At 43.5% G+C, this 24,010-nt stretch overlaps 1 protein-coding gene across 14 annotated transcripts in view; it reads right to left on the bottom strand.

The window, feature by feature from the left end:
* Window positions 1-696: 696 nt before the first annotated feature.
* LOC129700538 (MAPK/MAK/MRK overlapping kinase-like) overlaps window positions 697-24,010 on the bottom strand; it is an 85,588-nt gene continuing 62,274 nt past the window's right edge. For 11 of the 14 annotated variants that reach the window (XM_055641132.1, XM_055641129.1, XM_055641131.1 and 8 more), the window contains 2 exons: window positions 2,043-2,123; window positions 697-771 (listed from right to left, as the gene is read on the bottom strand). In XM_055641132.1, coding sequence (XP_055497107.1) covers window positions 712-771; window positions 2,043-2,123 — 141 coding nt within the window. In that variant the 3' untranslated portion in view covers window positions 697-711. Of the gene's footprint in view, window positions 772-2,042; window positions 2,124-8,294; window positions 10,134-24,010 lie in introns of those variants that run through there. The other 3 variants (XM_055641127.1, XM_055641128.1, XR_008724074.1) reach the window with 3 other exon arrangements.

Below are 24,010 nucleotides of genomic sequence, written 5' to 3'. Positions count from 1 at the left end.
GTATAGATTATATTTATATTGTCATATTTTCACCAGTGTAAACTGAAATTACTGTAATCAGTGTTTTAAAATGGAAGATGCATTGTCTGTCTAATAATTAGATGTTATATGGCTTGAACTTATGATTGGATACGAGTGTGCCTGTGCAGCAGAGTAGGCATCTTCCAAATACTTGGTCCATTAAAATTAAGCCTGCAAAACAAAGGCATCGAAAAATAATTGTTTCCCTTGCTTTGCTGTTAAACTTAACCATTTAAATTTAGATTGCAGAAATAATGTTTCAAAGCATCACATTTATTGTTGTAATGTTTGCTTAAATATCTGAAACTATCGAAGACTTTGAAATAAATACTTTATAATCTACCTTTTTATAAATTTACTTGATCCTTGCATGTAAGTAACTGTTATAACAGTTCTTTACAGCCAAGACCAACAAATTCTGCACCTTCAAATGGTAATGCCTCAAGCATTGCATAGACCAAATGTGATTTGAGTTTCTTTGATCTATCCTGCATAGTTGGTTCTTTTCTATTCTTGGTATAATTTTGTTTGAGTAAATGTTAGTGCTACGCTTGTGATTCTCACATCAGATATGTTTTAGTTATTGGGCTTCGTGAGACAATATGACTGTTTAACTAATTTAAATAGCTTGCATAAAGTGCAAATTCTGGAATTTAACTTCTTCCTAATAATTAATGCCTGTATTTTTAATTACTTACACTTGAATTCTCTCATCCTTGAACGTTCTTCAAAATAGTTGCTATTTGAAACCTAAAGGGAAGAAAATTTGTTTTATAATATTTTGTGATTGGTTCTCTCTAGTTTTGAACTTCATTTATGTACATAAATGTAATAGGAGGGGCTTCATATCTACCAACAAACATAGAAAATAGGTGCAGGAGTAAACCATTCGGCCCGTCGAGCCTGCATCGCCACTCAATATGATCATGGCTGATCAAAGGTAGAAGAGGTCAGTATAATTGTGGGCAGAAAATATTACAGGTAAGAATAGTCCTCAAAATTAAGATTCTGGAGATGTAGTATGCAAAACATTTTTCTTTATGCGAACTGTTAGCTGACAGCGGGAATGGTGAACAGCTGAATGTTGTCAGGCAGTGATATTATTCTTAGCTCTGAATTCTGTAGGTTTCATGTTTTCCTGGATCAAAATGTAATGAATTAATTAATTCTTCATTTTGCATGTCATTGCCTTTTGTGTCTTTAATTCATAATTGTGCATATTTTCCTCTGCTTTCTTCAATTCCAGGATGTCTTCTATTCTCTGCACTTTTCTTATTTCCTCCTATTAACGCAGGCCTTTCACGAGAATGACTTAACAGAGATGGCAATTTAATGCTCTCTTCACAAAATATTAGCTATACATATTGGGGAAACCCATGAGATCTCAGTCCAAATAGCTCTTGAAAATGACCTTGGTATGTACTTGGAGTGATTGGATGTATAACAAAGATTACATTCTGAGTATATCTATTGTTGTCTTGTCATAGAAACATAGAAAATGGGTGCAGGAGTAGGCCATTCGGCCCTTCCAGCCTGCACCGCCATTCAATATGATCATGGCTGTAGCTGCCACGTTAGTGTACAAAACTGGTCTCCATCACTGCAGGTGCCAAATTTACAGCATGTCATGAGGTTTGATTTCTCCTTTACTGACTCGTGGCCAGTTTGTAAAGTGGACTACAGTTGTGTTATGGAGTCAAATACATTTTCAGGTATACAAGGCAATGGGAAGTTTTCTATTTGGCTAATTGGAACTAAATGAGGACTGGTTTATATGAAATTGTAGAACAGTGGGAGAACAATTGCCTTTCCTTTGAGTGTTCGCTCTAAGTGTTTCTTGCTCCAAGAAAAGGTTTGCCCTTTACCAGTGACAAAATGGTTTGTTTCAGCAGCTACTGAGATAGTGGTAAATATATTAAATAATTTTTGAATACACATGTCTAATTGCATTGAGTCTTAGGAAAGATGTTTGTGTCCTCAATGGATGTTGATATGTTAAGAAATCAAAGTTGGATATTAACCTGCATCACCTGCTTTAAAGAGCATATAGCATCAACCATCCATGAACAATCCTGTATCTCTGTGGCCACGACTTGCATCACCTGTTGGAGTAAGGCAAATTAGGCTTGAGACTCTGAATGCACAAGTACGAAGCCTACAAACTGCCAATATGCGCACAAGAAATGTGAACTTAAGTCATCTGCCTATTTATAAGATAAAACTTTTTTTGCGCTCTTGCCTACAATTTCCTGTAATCAAAATGTCTGCCAGCAACTGAAAGATTTGGGTTTTAAAAGCAAAAGCTGATCTTGGTCAAAATGGCAGTACAGGTACATTGACAATAGAATTCATCCAGATCTAATTATTTTTCTTTCAATTTGCATGATTAATCTGAAAATGTGACTACGGCTAGTCCCTGCAACCAAAACTGACAAAAATGATAGCGGAATCAGGACAATGTACTGAAGATTCGTTGTCTCTGTACTGTACACTGACAATGACAATTAAATTGAATCTGAATCTGAAGATCAACATAGCTTAAAAACAAATGTTTTTTTTTTTAAATCTGTAAACTTCTGCATTGTCCCTCTGATAACTTAGCTCTTATTCACACACTTTGCATGGGTTTATGGATAACAGCTGAGAAAAGTAACATCTACAGTGCCCTCCATAATGTTTGGGACAAAGACCCATCATTTATTTATTTGCCTCTGTACTCCACAATTTCAGATTTGTAATAGAAAAAAATCACATGTGGTTAAAGTGTCAGATATTATTATAGGGTATTTTTGTTACATTTTGGTTTACATCTCTGTTTATACATAGTCCCCCCATTTCAGGGCACCATAATGTTTGGGACACATGGCTTTACAGGTGTTTGTAATTGCTCAGGTGTGTTTAATTGCCTCCTTAATGCTTAATTGCTGTTTATCAACATGAGGACCAAAGTTGTGCCAATGAAAGTCAAAGAAGCCATTATGAGACTGAGAAACAAGAATAAAACTGTTAGATACATCAGCCAAACCTTAGGCTGACCAAAATCAACTGTTTGGAACATCGTTAAGAAGAGAGAGCACTGGTGAGCTTACTAATCGCAAAGGGACTGGCAGGCCAAGGAAGACCTCCACAGCTGATGACAGAAGAATTCTCTCTATAATAAAGAAAAATCCCCAAACACCTGTCCGACAGATCAGAAACACTCTTCTGGAGTCAGGTATGGATTTGTCAATGATCACTGTCCGCAGAAGACTTCACGAACAGAAATACAGAGGCTACACTGCAAGATGCAAACCACTGGTTAGCCGCAAAAATAGGATGGCCGGGTTACAATTGCTAATAACTACTTAAAAGAGCAACCACAGTTCTGGAAAAAGGTCTTGTGGACAGATGAGATGAAGATTGACTTGTATTAAAGTGATGGCAAGAGCAAAGTATGGAGGAGACGGAACTGCCCAAGATCCAAAGCATGCCACCTCATCTGTAAAACACAGTGGTGGGGGTGTTATGGCCTGGGATTGTATGGCTGCTGAAGGTACTGGCTCACTTATCTTCATTGATAATACAACTGCTGATGGTAGAAGCATAATGAATTCTGAAGTGTACAGACACATCTTATCTACTCAACTTCAAATAAATGCCTCAAAACTCATTGGCCAGCAGTTCATTCTACAGCAAGACAATGATGCCAAACATACTGCTAAAGCACCAAAGGAGTTTTTCAAAGCTAAAAAATGGTCAATTCTCAAGCGCAACGTCAATCATCTGATCTGAACCCAATTGAGCATGCATTTTATACGCTGAAGAGTAAACTGAAGGGGACTAGCCCCCAAAACAAGCATAAGCTAAAGAACGCTGCAATACAGGCCTGGCAGAGCATCACCAGAGAAGACACCCAGCAACTGGTGATGTCCATGAATCGCAGACTTCAAGCAGTCATTGAATGCAAAGGATATGCAACAAAATACTAAACATGACTACTTTCATTTACCCGAGACATTGCTGTGTCCCAAACATTATGGTGCCTTGAAATGGGGAGGGGGGGTATGTATAAACACTGCTGAAATTTCTACATGGTGAAACCAAAATGTATAAAAATGGCCTTTATTAAAATCTGACAATGTGCACTTTATTATTATTACAATTTTTGTATTACAAATCTCAAATTGTGGAGTACAGAGGCAAATAAATAAATGATGGGTCTTAGTCCAAAACATTAAGGAGGAAACTATAAATCTTTTTTTCATGCGATCCAGATGCAGTTTTATTTCGGTAAATTTCCCTATAGGTCTTGGAATGACTTGGAGATCAACAATGAATGTAGAATGTGGGTGTCTACATGTTAAAATTAAATGTTGCTGGTTATTCTTTTTACAATAGTGTACATTGTACATTAACATAGTGTACATGAGCAAAATGATTTGAGTATAGGAGCAGGGAGGTTCTACTGCAGTTGTACAGGGTTTTGGTGAGACCACACCTGGAGTATTGCGTACAGTTTTGGTCTCCTAATCTGAGGAAATACATTCTTGCCATAGAGGGAGTACAGAGAAGGTTCACCAGACTGATTCCTGGGATGTCAGGACTTTCATATGAAGAAAGACTGGATAGACTCGATTTGTACTCGCTAGAATTTAGAAGATTGAGGGGGGATCTTATAGAAACTTACAAAATTCTTAAGTGGTTGGACAGGCTAGATGCAGGAAGATTGTTTCTGATGTTGGGGAAGTCCAGAACAAGGGGTCACAGTTTAAGGATAAGGGGGAAATCTTTTAGGACCGAGATGAGGAAAACATTTTTCACACAGAGAGCGGTGAATCTCTGGAATTCTCTGCCACAGAAGGTAGTTGAGGCCAGTTCGTTGGCTATATTTAAGAGGGAGTTAGATGTGGCCCTTGTGGCTAAAGGGATCAGGGGGTATGGAGAGAAGGCAGGTACAGGATACTGAGTTGGATGATCAGCCATGATCATATTGAATGGCGGTGCAGGCTCGAAGGGCCGAATGGCCTACTCCTGCACCTATTTTCTATGTTTCTATTAACATAAATTGGCCAGTTAGTAAAATCTACTTGTGCTTAAGCAGAAATGTGAAGCAAATTCTGTAAGATGCAATCAAGTGTACATGAAGCACAAGTCACCAATGTCCTGTTTAATTAATATCAAAAGATAAAAAAATAAATGCTGATATTTAGAGTGCGGGGTGAGAACAGCAAGTTCCACCAGCTTTTGTCTATTTGCGGCATGCTGAATTATTTGTTTCAACACATAATCCACTCGAGCAACTTAAAATATTGAACATTTGCTCTTATACTAGAACTTGAAACTGAACACAATGAAACGTTCACTTCTAACCTAAAGCTTTTGAAAGTTGATTGTCACACATTTAACACCAGAACACGTGATACACGGACTATTTAGACATTAACCAAACAAAATATTTAAGTGAAGAACTGGAAAGATTTAATTTTTTCCACCACAAAAAAAAGCTTTTGATTTCAGTTCCAAGTATTTCACTTTTTTGTATTTTAAAAATGAATCAAAGCAATTTAAAGCCTGGTATCAAAAGCATTGCCTCTGCCTCACACCCACCACCCACAATTATTGTTGTCTGACCATCTTGATTTTTATTGTCTCCGAATCATAAATTATGAAAGCTTTCTCTTAAAACTATTTCAATAAATTAGACATGTAAACATTGGTGTGGTAAATTGCATCTGATCAATTTCCATAAATCTGCTTTATGATCGCGATGCACTCAATAGATTTGTGACTTTTTCTTCAATCATATCTTAATAACCAGTACATTCCCAATATTTATAAATTCTCAAATTCTACTTCTGGCTGATTTTGGTTTCTTAACCTAGAATCAGAACCTTCACAATTTAAATTTGAAAGAATCATAGTGTCGCCTTGAATGTTTCTGGAAGTAAGCTTGTTTTAGGGTTTAGTTATATAGACATGTAAGAGTTTGATAACTTTTAATACCAAGGCAAAAATCAAAAGACACCTTATGTAACATATTAGAAGTGGAAATGCTCAGTAGGCCAGGCAGCATGAGGGAAAGGAAAATGGAAATGTTTCGGATTGATTACCTGTTTTTCTCTGCACATTTTCTGTTTTATTTTACGAAAGGAAATGATAGAAAACAAACTTGTCTCATGCCAATCCTGCTATTTTCATCTGGATTCCTCGCAGAATTGGAGAAGCTTCTGCCCAACAATATTGGGAATGTAACCTTATTTTTGCGGGGTACAGGACAGAGATCGGGTTTGGTGTCAGAATTCATATCATTTTGTAATTTAATTTTTTCAGAAATTTAGCTTCATTTTTCATACCTTTGAACAGTGGCTCCAATTCCAGCTTTATATTGCATCAGATTTATGATCTTTTAAAGGAGTTCTTAATAGGTCATCAGGTTTTCGGAACACTGAACATGGATTCAGTAGAGGTTGCATGATCTCGCCTATGTAAAGGAGGCCACATCAGGAACACTGAATTCAGTAGATTAAGTTGGAGGAGTTGCATTTTGCTCTGGATGCACCAGACCAAGTGTAGACCAGGCGAACGTTTTGCCAAACACACGCTCAGCCCTCCAAAGCCTGTTGGATCCCCCTGTTGTTAACCATTTTAAATCGCCTTCCTATTCTCTTACTGACCTTTCTGTTTTGGGCTTCCTCCATTACCAGAGTGTTTAGTTTAGAGACATAGCATAGAAACGGGTCCCTCGGTCCATGCCGATCAACAATTCCCTGTACTCTAGTTTTATGTTATCCCAGTTAGCATCCTACACAATAGGGGCAATTTACAGAAGCCAATTAACTTACAAACTTACATGTCTTTGGAATGTTGGAAGAAACCGGAGAAAACCCATGTGGTCACAGGGAGAATGTGCAAACTCCACATACACAGCACCCAAGGTCTGGATCGAACCTGGAAATTATGTCCCACCTGATTTGCACCAATTTCTCCCTGTCCCCTTCCACTTGTATTCCGTCCTCTGGCTTCATAAGTCTCACCTCTTCTATCCTTATCTCAAGACTTTTTGTCTTTTCATCTTTGACCTTTGTCCAATCATCTGCTATCACCCCACCCACCTCTATCCATCTATCACTTGCCAGGCGTTGTCAGTTTTCCCCTCCACCCCCATCCCATCTCTCTTCCAACTTTCTTCCCCACACTCCCATCTGGCTGCAGGAAGGTCCCGACCCAAAATATTGCCTTTGCATGTTCCCCAGAGATGCTGCCTTACCTGTTTGAGTTACTCCAAATCTTCATTTTTCTGTATTAACTAGCATCTTCAGTTCTTTGTATCTCCTAGTTCTTAATAGTTTTTTCATGGTGGGTATCCTTATGTAAAAGATCAATATCTAGACCGTTTTACGTGACATGTTTCAAATGTCTTGTCGATTTGAGGCACTGCCTCAAACCTGTATTCAGTAGAAGTGCACCCTTCAAAATTCAGACATTTAATTAGGATAATTTGCAGATTGCGCTGAAAATTCTTCCTCACTATTTATCTTGGAGTTCTTTTTGAGAGGTTAGTCACAGCATTGTGTCTGATATTGGCAGTCATCATCCTGAGTGTTTTTGTTTTCTTCATCTGGATATCGTCTGCTGTTTCTGAAGTAACAACGTTAGTTTCTAGAAAAGCTGGTAAAATGTAAAGTTTTTTAAGTTGCAGAGTTCACCATCATACGGAACAAGAGCAAGAATAAAGATCATAACACATTCTCTACCTATGCTGCTTCTGCAGTACTCTCCCTATCTCTGGATTTCAAAAGTCTATTGATCTCAGTCTTTATAGGTGCGGAGGTTGTGATCATTCACTGCCTGTTGACGTACAGAATTCTAAAATTCCATGCACTTTTCCGGATGGAATTTTATCACTGCCTTTTATAATTGAAGTAAAGTCCCTTCACACGTAATTCTACTAAGTCATAATATATTTGCTAATTGCTAATAAATTCTACTAAGTCATAATATATTTGCTCTCCTCCTTGGTGTACTTGCAAGTAAACCTTTGAGTCATGTGTAACAATACCAGGTTTCTTTGAACACCAACATTCCCATTACAGTGTGGATGTCCGTGTGTGTTGACAAATTCTATCTGGTATATAGTCACACACTTTTGCATTCTCATTTTCACAGCTTACATGCAGAATGGAAATATCACACTAGGTCCACTCATTTCATTGATTTTGATTTATAATTAACCAAAGATCATATAATGATAGTAGTATTTCGCCATTATATTCAATCTGAACAGGTCAATGAATTTACTCCTATTCATTGACTTGCCTTGTTTCTCTAATGTATGTTTCTGGAAGCTAAACACATTACCTGGCATTAACTAAAGATAGATACAAAAAGCTGGAGTAACTCAGCGGGACAGGCAGCATCTTTGGAGAGAAGGAACGGGTGACGTTTTGGGTCGAGTCCCAAGGGCCTTTTGCATTCTCCTTTTGCCAAGGGCCTCGACCCAAAACGTCACCCATTCCTTCTCTTCAGAGATGCTGCCTGCTTGCTGAGTTACTCCAGCTTTTTTGTGTATCTTCCATTTAAACCAGCATCTACAGTTCCTTCTTACACCTTGCATTAACTAATTGAATTTGTGGGTTTGTATTTTAATACATGTACAAGTAGCTGTAATTTGAACTTGGCAAAGAAAATTTCCGAGTGCATTAAAAGTGTTAAATTATGTTTTTGCCAGAGGACAACATGACTTTATTTTTGGACCATGTGCAGCAGTGGTGTCCAAATAGCTGCTGGGGAGGATGAATCACTGAAAACAGATATGAGCTTTAATGTTCCTGAAGGTTAAAAATCACATCTTTAATGACATAAAATATCTTCACCACACATTCGTATTTCTCATCACTAATCCCTTGTTAAATGAAGTGTAAAGCAAAGGTTATTGTGAATAGTTAGTTAACAAACTATAACATTACACAAATCATCAAAAACACCTTTTTACTTTTTAACATGATTTGGCTGAATACCTGTTAGAAAATGCAATTAACATTTTATATAATATAAAAAACAAAATACAAAAAAAAAAAAAATAATAATAATAATGAATTAATTTTGGAATTGTCATACATTAGGGGAAACCAATCTTCCACGGGAAGTCTGCTTCCACACTTTGCATCCATCAATAGTTCTGTTAGCTACATTTTTTCTGGAGTAAATGAGAAATGGAGCGAACTGTCTTATTTCCCCTCCAAAAAAGACAAAATATCCTCCATTTGATAAATAGAAATTTATTGAAGAACAATTTCCAAAAAGGGAATTAAATGTTATTAAAACATATAAATGTGCTGTTTGATGTAAAACAAATAAAATGGCTGTAGTTTACCAATGTCCCCATGTATGGTAATCTAGTTTGTCCATTAATGTGATCCAACTTTCCAAAACAAAAATAATATTTAATGGGGTAGAGAATGGTTGAGGCAACATTGTACATAGATATTCAATGTAGCAATTTGGCCTGAAGATAATTAAAATGTCTTTGCACACTCATAAATTCCATGAAAGTGAGAATGTAAATGTTACTGTATGATATATACATATAAAGTGAAATTTTACTGACAAACTGATAATGGTTTAGGATTGATGTTTGTGCAAATTTGCTCCACGTTGAGTCGGCATAGATTTCTCAGAAAAGGAACATTTATAACTCTTTGCAAATATTAATCCATATCTTCAGCTTTTGATCAGTAAATGTCTACATTTAGATGAATCTGTTAACTAAAATGGTAACCAGTTTGAAAATAAAGTGCCTTTTTTTGATTAACATCAAATGCCATTTTGTTTATGGCTTTTCCATTCTAAAAATATTTGTTATTTTCTGGCATCAAGTGAATAAACTTTGGGCTGGTGCTTCACTTGATTAAAAACTGAAGTTAAAAAAAGGCACAAACCTGATGGTCAGCCTGTAATCCAGTGGAAGACTTAAATATGGTCTTTTGCAACATTTAAAAAACATTACAAGAATTTTTGAAAAGGAATGGTTATTGAATACTCTTGAATTGTAATTGTTCTCAGTAGCCATCACTCTTTCTTTCTGTAGAGGGTAAACTGTAACATTTCGTTGTAGAATTCCATGGTCTTGGACACTATGAATAAATGAAAACTTAATGAATATAGCAGTAAAACTATGAACTGAACTACTTTCTCTGACATCTAATCAAGAACATTAAAAATGCATTCTAAATGTTTGCGTTTAAGAGCGTTTATTTCTGGGATTTCAAAACCTCATAAATTTTCATTAAAAATTTTATTTTCATTTTTTTGTAATCTATTTTAAGATTGCTATCTCACTGGAAAATTTAAATGAAAATTGAACCATTTTCCTGTATCATGCTCTTTACCACAAATAAGATATTTTACACATTGAAATTACTTAACCTATTGAATACATAGCCTGGATATGTACTCTGGGGTCCATCTGGCCTCTCAGTCAGTAGGGCAGTCCTATTTCCCTGTAGCCCAGCAATATTCTCTCATAAACCCTTTCTGCAATAAGGGATAATTTACAATAGGTATCTGGAGCTGTGAAGCTGCAGCATTCACCACTGCATCAATGTGCTGCCCTGGAATAAAGAAGGTTATGCCAGTCTTGATGCACTTCATTGAGGTTGGGAGTTCTGTACCATCTACAGAAGAGAAGTTTCACACTTGCCTGCGTTTGCCCCATAGCCTTCTAAACCTTTCCTATCCCGATACCTATCCAAATGTCTTATTTTCAGGGCTTTTTTTCCCCCAATGAGAATGCCATCCCAGAAAATAAGCTGCGTTTATAGCATCACAGGGCACTGTGCAGCGGGCTGATTAAACACATTGGCATAGGGAAGTCCAGAAAGCAAGGAGATCAAAATTTTGGTAAAATAATTGAGTTTCAAAGACAGCCTTGTTTAGAAAGGCAATGATTTTGAGGAAGATGTACAGAAAACTAAACTAAGGTATGATGACCAATGGAGAAGGGAAGTGTGTGAAAGGTCAAAGCAAGGCTGTGGAGTCGATACCCAAATCATCCGACTCCTTGATTTTTGTGTATCCGACTCTGACTCAGACCCCTAGGTATAATAATTCAAAATCTGCTATGATGACATGACACAAGATGGCATTTCATAAGAACTACATGAATCACCAGGCTACCTTTTAAACCCACGTCCTTAAATTTTTGAGTCTAATGGTTTTGGCTGTGCTATTGGGCTTTTTTATTGTTTATTCTTGGAAAAAAAAAAACAATTCATTATGCTAAAAGAAAAAAAAAACACATAGGACTATGACAAAATTAAAATTCATTGAATTTAATAAAAATTATAAAAGCATTACTCCAAAGATTTATTAATATAAGGCCACATTTAGCTAAATGGCTAAATTATGACAAAAATTAAAACTAAATGCAAAGGTAGTTAAGTTTGCTACAAAAGTACATACCTAAAATTTATTAATAACGTCCTTAGGAACAGAATTGCTTCTGCCAGATGCTCTTTCATTGAAGCCCTTAAATCTGATTTAATTATTTTCAATGCAGAGAAGTCTCTCCACGCTGACCAGAGTGGGTGGTAGGCAGGCACGTGCCGTCAGGGTGGGCAAGGTAGGCACTTCCTACCCTGACTAAAATTATAAAATGGTAATTACTAAATATAAATAGTAAAGGCATGGGAGAATTCATGCCTATCTAAGAGATGGCCCGATCTCTTAGGTAGGCATAATTCTCCGTTGTGATGCCTTTCATGCCAGTAACATCCTTGTGATGAGGCAGGGGGGGGGGGCAACACGCAGCTCAGGTGGAACCATCTGCACCTCAGCACTTCTGCCGTCAGCGCTGCTTCATCATGCCAGACCTCAATGACAAGCGGGGTTGAAGAGCAGCTTCCCTCCCCGCCACATTCGGTGCCTTTGCCGTACTGCGCAGTACGGTGCCCACTGGCATGATCCCTACACTGCTGCCCTCCCCCGCGCAGCGCTAGTTTCTCTCCCCCCAATTTTCCCTTTTTCAAAGATGACAATTGCCATCTTGATCTTAAGCTCCGTTTTTTACCATCTCTCCACCTGCCAACCCTTCAAGAGACCCATTCAGAATGGAGAATAAAGGAGACTTGGAAGCCTGTACTTTATTTTTATTTTTAATGTGGGAGAGAACAATCTGCATTTCTTGGTGCTATATTTTTTTTAAATACCGACTTTCCCGAGGTGGGGGAGGGATTCCTTTCACAGCGTTTGGGGAGTCTGGCCCGGGGTAAAGTTGCGGGGCGGGCAGGAGCGTTGTGAACCACAGGGATCGGGATCATTCCATTCTCTACTTTTAACCCACTTGTGATGAGCCGGCTGCCTTCGCAAGGGGGGGAACGTTTTGCAAGAACTGTTCAATTTTATCTAAATACGAGACGAGGTGCAGACCAGTTGGGCCCCATCCCCCACGGCAATAATCCACCACTGACCCATAGCCCCCAACTGCGCAGGCGCAGCTGAGGGGTTCCCGTTCTGATCCCAGAAATCCCCGTTGTGACAACCCCCTCCCGCCCCCACAACCCTCCCTCACATCCTTCCCCCCTCACGACACCTCCACCCCCACACACATCCCCCGCCCAAACACACACCCTCCCACACCCCTCCTGGCCACATACACACCTCTCCCAGCCACACACCCCTCCCGCACCACTGCCCCCCCTCCACACACACACCATTCTCCCCCCTCCCCTGCCACACATGAAGAGGGGGAGGGAGTGTGCGGGGATGAGGAAATGAGCCGCGCCCTCGCAGTTAGGGGCTATGGGTGAGTGGTGGAATATTGCGTTGGGGGAATGGGTTGCGTTGGGGGAACGGGTGGGTGGTGGGATATTGCGTTGGGGAATGGGTTGCACTGGGGGTCCAGGCCTCCCTTGTGACTGGGATCCAATGGGTCCCACTTAGTCTAATTATTATTATTCATTTGCTCCTTTTCCTCCCTCCATCCCCTGCCATATCCACTCACGCATAGCCCCCGACTGCGCAGGCGCGGTGGGAGGGTAGGGAAAGGGGGGTTGAGATTAAGGGGTAGGGGGTGCGCGGCGTCACAGGGGAGGACCGGTCCCTGAACGCAATACTGCAGCACTCACCCATAGGTACCAATACTCACCACACCCTAGAGGGGGAGGGGGAGGACAACTTGTTCTATATGATTGTGTATGCCAGGTTGATTGCAACCTTCACGTGTTGCCACGAATGCAATCTCCCACCCCTGTCCCATTGTGATGTAATATGTAAATGCAATCCATTGTGATTGGACGCCTGTGAGATGGCACTGTGACATCATCAATGGAAAGTGCTGTGAGTCTCCCACTGAAAAACAGTTAATTTTTTTAAATAAATGATTGAAACTTAAAAAAACTTCGGAAATATAGGTTGGAATGCGACAGGAAGATGTTTATCCCATCGAGGGGAAAAATGTGAGTAGCGTGTGTGAAAATGTGACGGCTGTGGCCAAACGTTTAGGAAGAAGATACAAATTAAGGAGATTAAAAGAAAGCCAACACAACCCTGCAAACACACGGAAATTTTGGAATGTTGAGAACAAAGGGAAGTTTTAGTATAATACTGGACCAAGGGGGACCCATTGGACCCCCAACGCACCCGTCCCCTACCCGTAGCCCCCACAGGAGGTGTGGGGGGCAGAGAGGGAGCGAGAGGGGCACAGAGGGAGGGTGGGCAGAGTGTGAGGGCGGTAGAGTTTGAGGGGTGGGGGGAGGGCGCGTCATCACAGGGGAGGCTGGTTCCCGAACGCAACACTCCCTTGTTTCTGGCTCCAGGGTCCAGGCAGGGCCCGAATACTGGGGGGGGTGGTGGGTAGGGTGACGTCACTCGCAGTGCGAGCAAGAAGACAGCGGGTTTTCCCCCCAACTTTTTTCCCGATTTTTGAACATTTTCATTAATAACTTGAGAAATAAAGCATGATTTTTTCAGATAAGGCAATTTTGGACTCCACGAAAAAATCTACCGGAATATGTAAAAAGTTTACCGTTAGCACGTTGTTTTATTGAAGCAAATAAACACATACATCCAAGATCAGACTTTTAATAGGTATATGATCAATACTAGACCAAGTGGGACCCATTGGGTCCCTGTCAGATGGAAGGCCTAGTCCCCCAACGCAACCCATTCCCCAAACGCAATATTCCACCATGCACCCATAGACCGCACAAGAGTCCTGGTCCCCCAACGCAACCCTTCCCTAACACAATATTCCACCAATCTCCCGTTCCCCCAATGCAACCCATTCCCCAACGCAATATTCCACCACTCACCCATAGCCCCCAACTACGCAGGTGCATCTTATTCCCCTCATCGCCCAGCACTCCCTCCCCCTCTTCTTCACCCTCCCTCTTTTTAAACTTTAAAAAAATCCAATTCCCTTGCCCTGCCCATTACACTGTTTCAAATGACAGGACTCGGTGTCCTGTCATTGTAACGGGCATGGGCAGCAAGTTGGAATTGGAATTTTTACAGTGAGAAGTTAAATTTTTTCAAGTTTAAAATAGACGATAGGTGCGGGAGTATACCATTCGGCCCTTCAAGCCAGCACCGCCATTCAATGTGATCATGGCTGATCATCCCCAATCAGTACCCCGTTCCTGCCTTCTTCCCATATCCCCTGGCTCCGCTATTTTTAAGAGCCCCATCTAGCTCTCTCTTGAGAGAAATGTGAATAATTTGTAAAAAATAATCACAACGAAACTGTGATAAAACACCACAGGACAATTGTGAGTAAGGTGGTCCAAATATTGTAGCGCTATCGTGTACTGTTTTGGTGTAGTTCCGGAAGAACATGGGCACACAGACACGCATGCATGCAGACAGAATCACAAACAAGATGAGAGTTTTAGTAATAGATAGATGTAGATAGATTTTGCAAAATCTGACAAAATTTGAAGAGGATGAGAAGGATTTGGTACTCCCATCTTCATTTTGTGGCTCTGACTTTTCAGGTAGTAGCCCTTTTATCCAAACTGCAACATCACAGAGGGCCTCTTTTGCTGTAACAATATGATCCTCGCTCAAAAAGATTCGGTTCATTGGATCTACTTAGACAGCAGCTAACAAGATCTGATTTTCAAGTAGCAGACCCTCTCTTTCCGGCATTGACAATACAATTCCTTCAGCAATTAATCCTCCAGCTTTGGAAAGGTGAAATATTAAATTCAAACTTTGAATGTACCAGGCCTTTACACTTCAGTAGATTCTTATTTGGGTATAATGCCAATGGAGTTATGCTCTGATTGAGATGTGATTTTTCTTTTTGTAATGAGGTGTGAAATGTCCCAGGTAAATTTTCTGAATTCTTGGAAGAGATTTCAGTATGTTGATGCAAGTCTTGATAGTGTAACCTAGCATTTAGCGTTTCTGATGCTACCCCAACAGAGTTGTCAAAATTAGGATACAACTGTTGGGGAACTTGCGTTTAGGCCACTTGGGCATTGAAATGTACTGTAGCGGCGCCTGCTGGCGCACACGGGTATCGAACCCGGCGTTCGGAAGCCGCAGTCACGTGACCTGGGAGGGGCTGCTGTTTTCCGCCGGTTTCGCTTTCGCGCCACAGACGTGTTTGTGAGGACCTGTAAACCAGAGAATTATTTCTGTAATAAATAAGTTCACAAAAACTTGGTTGCCGTTCTTGCATCCGCCAAATTGGTGACCCTGACTTGTCTAGCCATCGTTAGACAAAGAAGATCATGCAGGAGGACTACGTTCCCACAGAATCGGCCGGAACGAGGCAGGGCTCACCGGGCTTCAAATTACCTTCATTTTGGCCAGACCAACCTCAGGTGTGGTTCGCCCACTTGAGGCACTGTTCCATCTGCACCACATTATTGCAGACGGCACGATGTACTTTCATGTGGTAGGAGTTCTGCCACGGGACTGTGCCTCGAGGCTGTTGCCATACATCAGAGACACGCCGACGATCGCTAAATATGAAAGTCTGAAGGCCCTGCTGCTCCATATCTTCTGTCTCAGCCATAGAGACAGGGCAGCGAAGATCCTGCACATGAACAGCATCGGCGACTTGCAGCCACTCACCATCATGGCAAAGATGCTCAGCGGGCACTGCCCATGTCTGCTCTTCGAACGGGCGTTCTTAGAGCAGATGCCAGACGAAGTCCGTCTGATGCTCGCCAGGGCTGATTTCAGCGATTCCTAGCACCTCGCAGAGAGAGCTGATGAGTTGTGGACCCACAGATGGCGGGAAGTTTGTGCTTTCACCCGCTCCACCGCCACGGAGGAGCGGGTGCAACCGAGACGACATCGGGACGAAGAGCAGGACCAGCCCATCGCTGAAGAAGCATCGCCGCTGCCGGAGGTGTACAGCCGACGACGTTGGTACTATTACCATCTCCGTTATGGTCTGGAAACCAGAAGATGCCGAAGCCCCTGTTCATTTCAGAGAAATGCCTCGGCCAATCGCCTATAGAGGCGAACGCGATCGGCCCAAACGAAGGCCGTGATCGCCACTCCGGCCACCATATCCTGGTCGACTCCGGTGCTTTAGCCAGCATCCTGCCACTGACTGCCCGAGATTCCTGCATCAATATGGTAGGACCCATCCTCTCGGCCGTCAACGGGAGCGACATTCGCACTTACGGGTACGCGGACCCTGGACTTAAATTTTGACTCCCACCCGTATAGGTGGAAGTTCACCGTTGCTGACGTGGACCAGCCAATATTGGGGGACGAATTTCTCCCTGCTCGATGTGCGAGGCGGGCAAAATGGTTCCAGTGTCGGACCTGTGCCCTGCCAAGCCGCGCAAAACGTTCACGTCCCAACAGCAACTCGACGAAGTAGCTGAGATCCAGCAACCTTTCGCAGCCCTTCTCGCTGAATTCCCTGGGTTGCTCACGCCCCAGTTCGTGGCGTGGTCCACCACATTCCTACCGAGGGCCCACCGGTTCATGCCCGCGTGCGCCGCCTCCCGCCCGTTAAACTGTGCATCGCACGAGACGAGTTCCAGCTTATGGAGGACATGGGGATTGTCCGGCGGTCGGATAGCCCTTGGGCTTCCCCGCTGCATATGGTGCCCAAAGAGTCCGGGGGTTGGAGACCTTGCGGTGATTACAGGCGTCTCAATGCCGTAACCACGGCAGATCGGTACCCAGTCCCGAACATCCAAGATTTCTCGGCTCATTTGGAGGGCGCTGCCTTCTTCTCGAAGGTCGACCCTGTCCGCGGGTATAATCAAATTCCGGTCCATCACGACGACGTCCTTAAGACGGCTATTCTCTACCATCTATTTTTCCACTTTTTCCCCTTTCTATTGTTTTATTTTTCTTGTTCTTGCTTACTTCCTTCTCAAAACATAAAACTAGAGGTTGTACATAGAATGGATTACGGTATGACATAGTTGGCACCTAAAATTAGGTTCCACTGTACTGTTTTGTACTGTATTAACTTCTAATAAAATAAAAAAAAAATAAAAAAAAAGATGGCCACCATCACCCCTTTCGGCCTTTTCGAATGGCTAAGAATGCCTTTTGGCCTGAAGAACGCCGCTCAGGTGTTCCAAAGGTATATGGATCAGGTTGGACGGGGTTTGCCGTTCATATTCATCTATCTCGATGATATTCTGGTGGCCAGCAGCTCGCAGGCTGAACACGTTAAACACCTCCGCCTGCTCTTCAAACAGCTGCGTAAGCACGGGTTGGTGATCAACCCCGCGAAGTGCCAGTTCGGATTGTGCTCCATCTCCTTTTTCGGTCACAGCATAACCTGCCACGGCGCACAGCCGCTGCCTGAGAAAGTCGACGCATTCCGTCGTTTCCCGAGGCTACTATCTGTCACGGGCCTGCAAGAATTAATCGGAATGGTCAATTTCTACCATCGATTTGTCCCGTCAGCAGCCGCCATCATGCGGCCGTTGTTCCAGTGTCTAGCAGGTAAGCCTAAGAACCTGGTTCGGTCCAAGGAGGCTGGGTTAGCTTTTGAGGGGGCTAAGACCGCGTTGGCCAACAGCACCATGCTGGTACACCCTAGGGCATCAGCCCTAACAGCCCTCACCGTGGATGCATCTGACGTCGCGGTGGGTGCTGTCCTCGAGCAACAGGTAGGTGGCCGCTGGCTGCCGCTGCCCTTTTTCAGCAGGCAGCTGCAGGCCCCGGAAATCAAGTGCAGTGTTTTCGATCGGGAGCTCCTCGCGCTTTACCTAGCGATCCGCCATTTCCGTTATTTCCTGGAGGGCCGCGTGTTTACCGCATTCACGGACCACAAGCCACTCGCGTTCGCTTTAAATAAGGGGTCCGACCCCTGGCCCGCCAGGCAACAGCGGCACCTCGCCTACATATCCGAGTTCACTTCTGACATTCGGCATGTGGCAGGGAAGCTGAACGTTGTGGCCGACGCGCAGTCCTGTCCGGCAGCCCCTGAGGTTTCTGCTTTTAGCCTAGGTGTGGATTACGTGGAGCTGGCCACTGCCCAGCGGGCTGATGCCGGCATGGGGGATTACCGTAATGCTGAATTGGGCCTTAATTTGGCTGAGGTGTCTTGCAGCACCGCCGGCGTGCGGGTCCTTTGTGATGTCTCAACGGGTAAAGCCCGCCCGATTGTCCCGATTGCCTGGAGGCGTCGGATTTTCGACACCATCCACAGCCTAGCTCACCCGTCCATTCGCGCCACCTCTGCCCTGGTTGCGTCCAAGTTCGTCTGGCGCAGGTTACGAAAGCAGGTCGCAGCATGGGCCCGCGCTTGTACCCCCTGTCAGACTTCCAAGGTGCAGAGGCATGTCAGTCCGCCCGTAGAGGATTTTGCTGTTCCAGGCAGCAGGTTCCTGCACATCCATGTCGACCCGGTGGGTCCCTTGCCGTGTTCGCGCGGGGCCACTCACTTGTTAACCATCGTAGATAGGTTCACCAGATGGGCAGAGGCAATACCGTTGACTGATACCTCAGCTCAGGCTTGTGCACGCGCTATTGTCTCCAATTGGATCGCTCGTTTCGGAGTCACTTCAGATATTACTACCGATCGTGGGGCCCAGTTCACGTCCTCCCTGTGGTGTGATAAGGCGCAGCTGTACGGCTAGAAAGCTGCACCAGACCACCGCGTATCATCCGGGGTCGAACGGTTTAGTTGAGCTTTTCCACAGACACCTTAAGTCGGCGTTGAAGGCCCGGCTCACCGATTGGCCCCAATTGGGTTGACCAGTTGCCCTGGGTTCTCCTAGGCATCAGAACTACGCCTAAAGAAGTCCTCGGCATCCTCGGCCGAGCTGGTTTATGGCTCGGTTTTGTGGGTACCTGGGGATTTTCTGCCCGTCACCCGTGATCAGGAGGTCCCGGCTTCGGCGGTGCTAGCTGACCTTCGTGAGCAAGCGCGCGCGTTGGTCCCGGTTCTCTCTTCCCAACACGGGTCGTCCGCGGTGCATGTGCCTACTATGTTACGGGATTGTGCTTATGTTTTCCTTCGTTGGGATGCTCGCCGTTACAGCGGGTGTACGAAGGTCCGTACAGGGTGCTGAGGACTGGTACCTCGACGTTCACGTTGGACATGGGTGACAGGGAGGAGTTCATCTCCGTCAGCCGCCTTAAGCCAGCCCACGTCGACTAGGATAGCCCGGTGGCGGTGGCCACTCCGCGGCGTAGAGGGCGTTCCCCGGCCGTTTTGCCGCCCTCTGCACCTGTTACCCCCTGTTATGTTTCACCGGTCCACCTCTGTTACGCCCGTTCCTCGTTCGCGTTTGTCGCGTCCCTCTGGTTCTGTTTTGCCGGCCCCAACTGTTACGCTCGTCCCGCGACCTCGGACTACGCGTTCCGGTCGAACTGTCCGGTTACCCGTGCGTTTCCGTACCGCGGATTCTGGGGGGGGGGCCATGTAGTGGCGCCTGCTGGCGCACGCAGGTATCAAACCCGGGGTTCGGAAGCCACGGTCACATGACTCAGGAGGGGCTGCTGTTTTTCGCGCGGTTTCGCTTTCTGACACAGTTGTGTAGTTGACCACCGTAGTGGCCAGACTTGTTTGTGAGGACCTGTAAACCAAAGAGTTACTTCTGTAAGAAATAAGTTCACAAAAAACTTGGTTGCTGTTCTAGCATTCATATTTGGAAGACCAGTACTTTACATACTGGTCTTAAACATTATCTTAGCTGACTGTTTATGACATGGAAGGAAACCATAGAGCCTTGTAGCTTATAGCCATATGCTAGCTTTCTAGGGTATAATCCGGGTAGTCCTACTCCTTGGAGACCCATGTCCTTTCCCTTCAAAACAATGCTTTGGTAAATTTCTAAAAGGTTTTTGGACCTGCCTTGGAGCTCTGACCGCTCACTGTGTGATACCATTTCACCACATGCCGCTTTTAGTTCTTTTGTCGATCACCTTCATTCTGTGGCTCCTAATTCCTGACCCCTCTGGGGACTGTTTCTCTCAATCTGCTATTGGTGATACTTTTAAATACGTCTGTCATTGCAACTTTCTCTATTCCAAGAAGAACTCCCCGTTTCCAGTCTTTCCACATAACTGAAACTTCTGATCTGTGAAAAATCTTGGTACATTTCTTCTGCACCCTTTTAAACCAACTTATTTTTTGTAAATGTTTTGCTATCTGATTCTCCACACCTCTCAGCAGCTGACTCTCTGTGCACTTCTTGCCCAAGTACCCAGGCACATTTCCTGTTGTTACTTTCCGAGTGAGGAGGCGTAAAGTAATTATCTTGGAAGTTGGAACTTGCCTTAACTTTGATATATGAGGATTCTTTGCATATAAAATCTCTTATGAGAACGCAATTGCATGTGCAAAATATCGGAGCACACATTCAATGTCATTGGGCTGAGAGATTTTATCCTGAAAAAATACATTGAAACCAAGGTTAACCTTCCCTTTTGTACGCCCAGACAGAATCCTGGAATGGTGAGTCTATTTACCTGACTCTATGAAAACTTTTGAAGGAGTCGAGTTCCATTGAAACCAGTAGCTCTGATTGTGCTTCACTTGAAAGGCTATTCTTCATTTGGGAAACTAACCTATGGCGCTAAGCAGAGACTGCTAGTTCTATCCTGAGTTACCAGCCACAGAATAATTGTGAATGTGTTTTAGGATTTGAATCCTTGCTTCTGCACTGTTGGTTAGATCAATGTGCATTGTTGCATTGACCCCTGGGGATTTGAAGGAGTTAATTTCTGGTACTACTTGTAGGAATCCCTCCTCCGGGTTTCTGGCCTTATCTCTCCATATGAAATTGACTCAGTGGGTCATCTGTGTCATTATGACTAAAGTAATCAGTCACTCTTCTGTGAGTTCTCCCATGACCTGTGAGTTCCTTTTGAGAACCACACCTGATTCTATTCTTAGTTGCACATTTGTAGCCAAGTAATCATCAGCCATGTTGTTCTTCCACATGTCACTGTTATTTCCTGTCCTCCTGTATCCATCCTGGGCTGCCTCTGCCTTCTGACATTCAACTCATCCTATTTACTGCCTCTAAATATTCACACTGCTTGGTCTTCACTGGATTACTGGATGAGCAAAAGCAGCAGAGTCTGTGGGAAATTAAGTTACTGCTGCCCTTGTTTGTGATCTTTTGTACTTTGAAGTTTTTTTTATTCTTATTATTTTATTCAAACATCACAATTTATAAATGCTGCAAAATTTAAAATACATTATGAATGGGTCAGTCAGTCTGTTTATGGAAAGTGTGAATGATGTGAGGTCTTGGGTATGCTCTTTGGTACACATGTGAGAGGTAGTTTTCAGTATTAGGTGTAACTAGACCAAGTGGGACCCGTTGGGTCCCTGTCACAGGGCTGGTCCCCCGAACGCAATATTCCACCACTGACCCATAGCCCCCAACTGCGCAGGCACGGCTGACGTTTTTAAAGTTTAAAATAATACATAATAATACACATTTTATTGTCATTGTAAATACATACAACAAATTTTCAGGTGCACTGCCCGAACGGAGCTCCAACAGAAAGATAATAACGACAATGGAAACAACAAAAACGGCAAGAAAAATGTTGTTGTCAGAATGTGCAATATTTCACAGTATCGTGTTATGGCAGTACAAAATATTGCCTATGGGGGCTGTGTGTTCAGTGCAGAGTGGTGATGGCCTTGGGGTAGAAACTGTTTGTTAATCTTGTGGTGTGCGATTTGATGGACCTGTAACACTTTCCCGAGGGCAGAAGGACAAACAAGTGATGTGCGGGTTGAGATGAGTCCTTTTGTATGAGGGATGCATTCCGCAGGCAATGAGAGCTGTAGATCTCTTCCAGGGCAGGCAGGTGAACTTCTGGGCTTTATTGATGACTCTCTGCAGAGCCTTCTTGTCAGCTGCAGAACTGCTGCCATACCATACCAGGATGCCATGTGTCAGAACACTCTATGGAGCAACAGTAGAATGACACTAGCAGCTGTTGTGGCAAGTTGACTTTCCTGAGTGATCTTAGGAAGTGAAGCCGTTGTTGTGCCTTCTTTACCAGGAGTGCGTGTTAGTTGACCACCTGATCTGCTGCGATGTGGGTGCCCAGGAACATGAAACTGGAGACTATTAACCTCTGTACCTCCTCCCTGTAAACTGACACATCACCCTCAGTGATCAGCCCCACCACTGTCATGTCATCTGCAAATTTTATGATAGTGTTTGTTCTGTGGGTCGGTATGCAGTCATAGGTATAGAGTGGAGGAGAGGGCTCAGTACACAGCCTTGTGGAGTTCCATGCTGAGTGTCAGAGTGGGGGAGTGGTGGGGTTCCATCCTGGCTGACTGCGGTCGGTCCATAGGCAAAATGGCAATAACGTAAAAAATAAGATCAATGTGAACACATCTCACTCTCCCTCTTCAGTCCCCTATTCCCCTCCTCCATTATCCTCCCTCTCCCCACCCTCCACCAACCCTCCACTGCTTCCTCCCCTCACCCCCTCCCTCCCCTCCTCTCTCTTTCCACTTCCCTCCTCCATTACCTCACCATCCCTCTTCCTACCCCTATCCTCCTCCATTTCCTCTAATCCCCTAGCACTCCCTCCTCCCCCTCTTTACCCTCCTTCTTTCCCCTCCCCCACTACCTCCCTCACCTTGCCCTCCCTCTCCTTTCCCCTACCCTGTCACTCCCTCCCTCCATAACCCCTCACTCCTCCCTAACCCCCTCCTCTCCCTCTATCTCCGTGCTTCCCCACTCTTCACCTCTCCCCTTTACCACTCCCCCCACTAAACACAATGTTAAAATAACATTTCTCCTCCTCCCCTCCCCAACTACCCCCCTCCCTCTCCTTACAACAATATAACAAATCTCTCATTGCACTGGGAGTCCTGTCATTTGTTATCATTGTAACGGGCAGGGGAATTTTTTAAAGTGAATTGTTTGATTTTTTTTTTAGTGAAAAGTGAATTTTTTTTAAGTTTAAAATGTGAATAACTTGTAAAATATAACATCAATTTGAATGGAACGCTGCTGTGTTTTTGAAAACTGAGGGTTTTAAAAAATGTAAATGAGATCCCATTGTGATGTCATTATGGGCTGGAACACTGCTGACGGGGCAGTTTATGTAAATTAGATTCCATTGTGACGCCAAATGCTGCTAACTGCCAGTGCAAATTCAAGTGATTTTTGTCAAACTGGATTTTGTAAAGTTTAAAATGTGAATAACTTGTAAAATATATCATCAATCTGAACGAAACACAACACCACAGGACAATGGTGAGTAAGGTGGGCCAAAATTGTAGCGCTATCGTGTACCGTTTTGGCGTAATTTCAGGATCACACATCCTCGCAGTCAGACAGACAAACAAACAAGAAGATGGTTTTAGTAATACTGTTAAGTAAAAAACTTGTTGGGTTTGAGGGATTAGGTACCAATGCCATGGTTCTTTCAAATCCTCGCGCAATGCCCATTCCAGAAGAAATGTGTGAACCTGCTTTGGGTTACTCACCTCAGTGGTCATGAAATGCTTTGAGAGGCTGATCAAGAACCACATCTGCACCTTCCTCCCTCGAAACATGGACCCGCTACAGTTCGCATACCGTCCAAA

The sequence above is a fragment of the Leucoraja erinacea genome, chromosome 9 (genome assembly GCF_028641065.1).
Source record: "Leucoraja erinacea ecotype New England chromosome 9, Leri_hhj_1, whole genome shotgun sequence".
Classification (NCBI taxonomy): domain Eukaryota; kingdom Metazoa; phylum Chordata; class Chondrichthyes; order Rajiformes; family Rajidae; genus Leucoraja; species Leucoraja erinaceus.
This window is presented reverse-complemented; position numbering and strand designations above follow the sequence as displayed.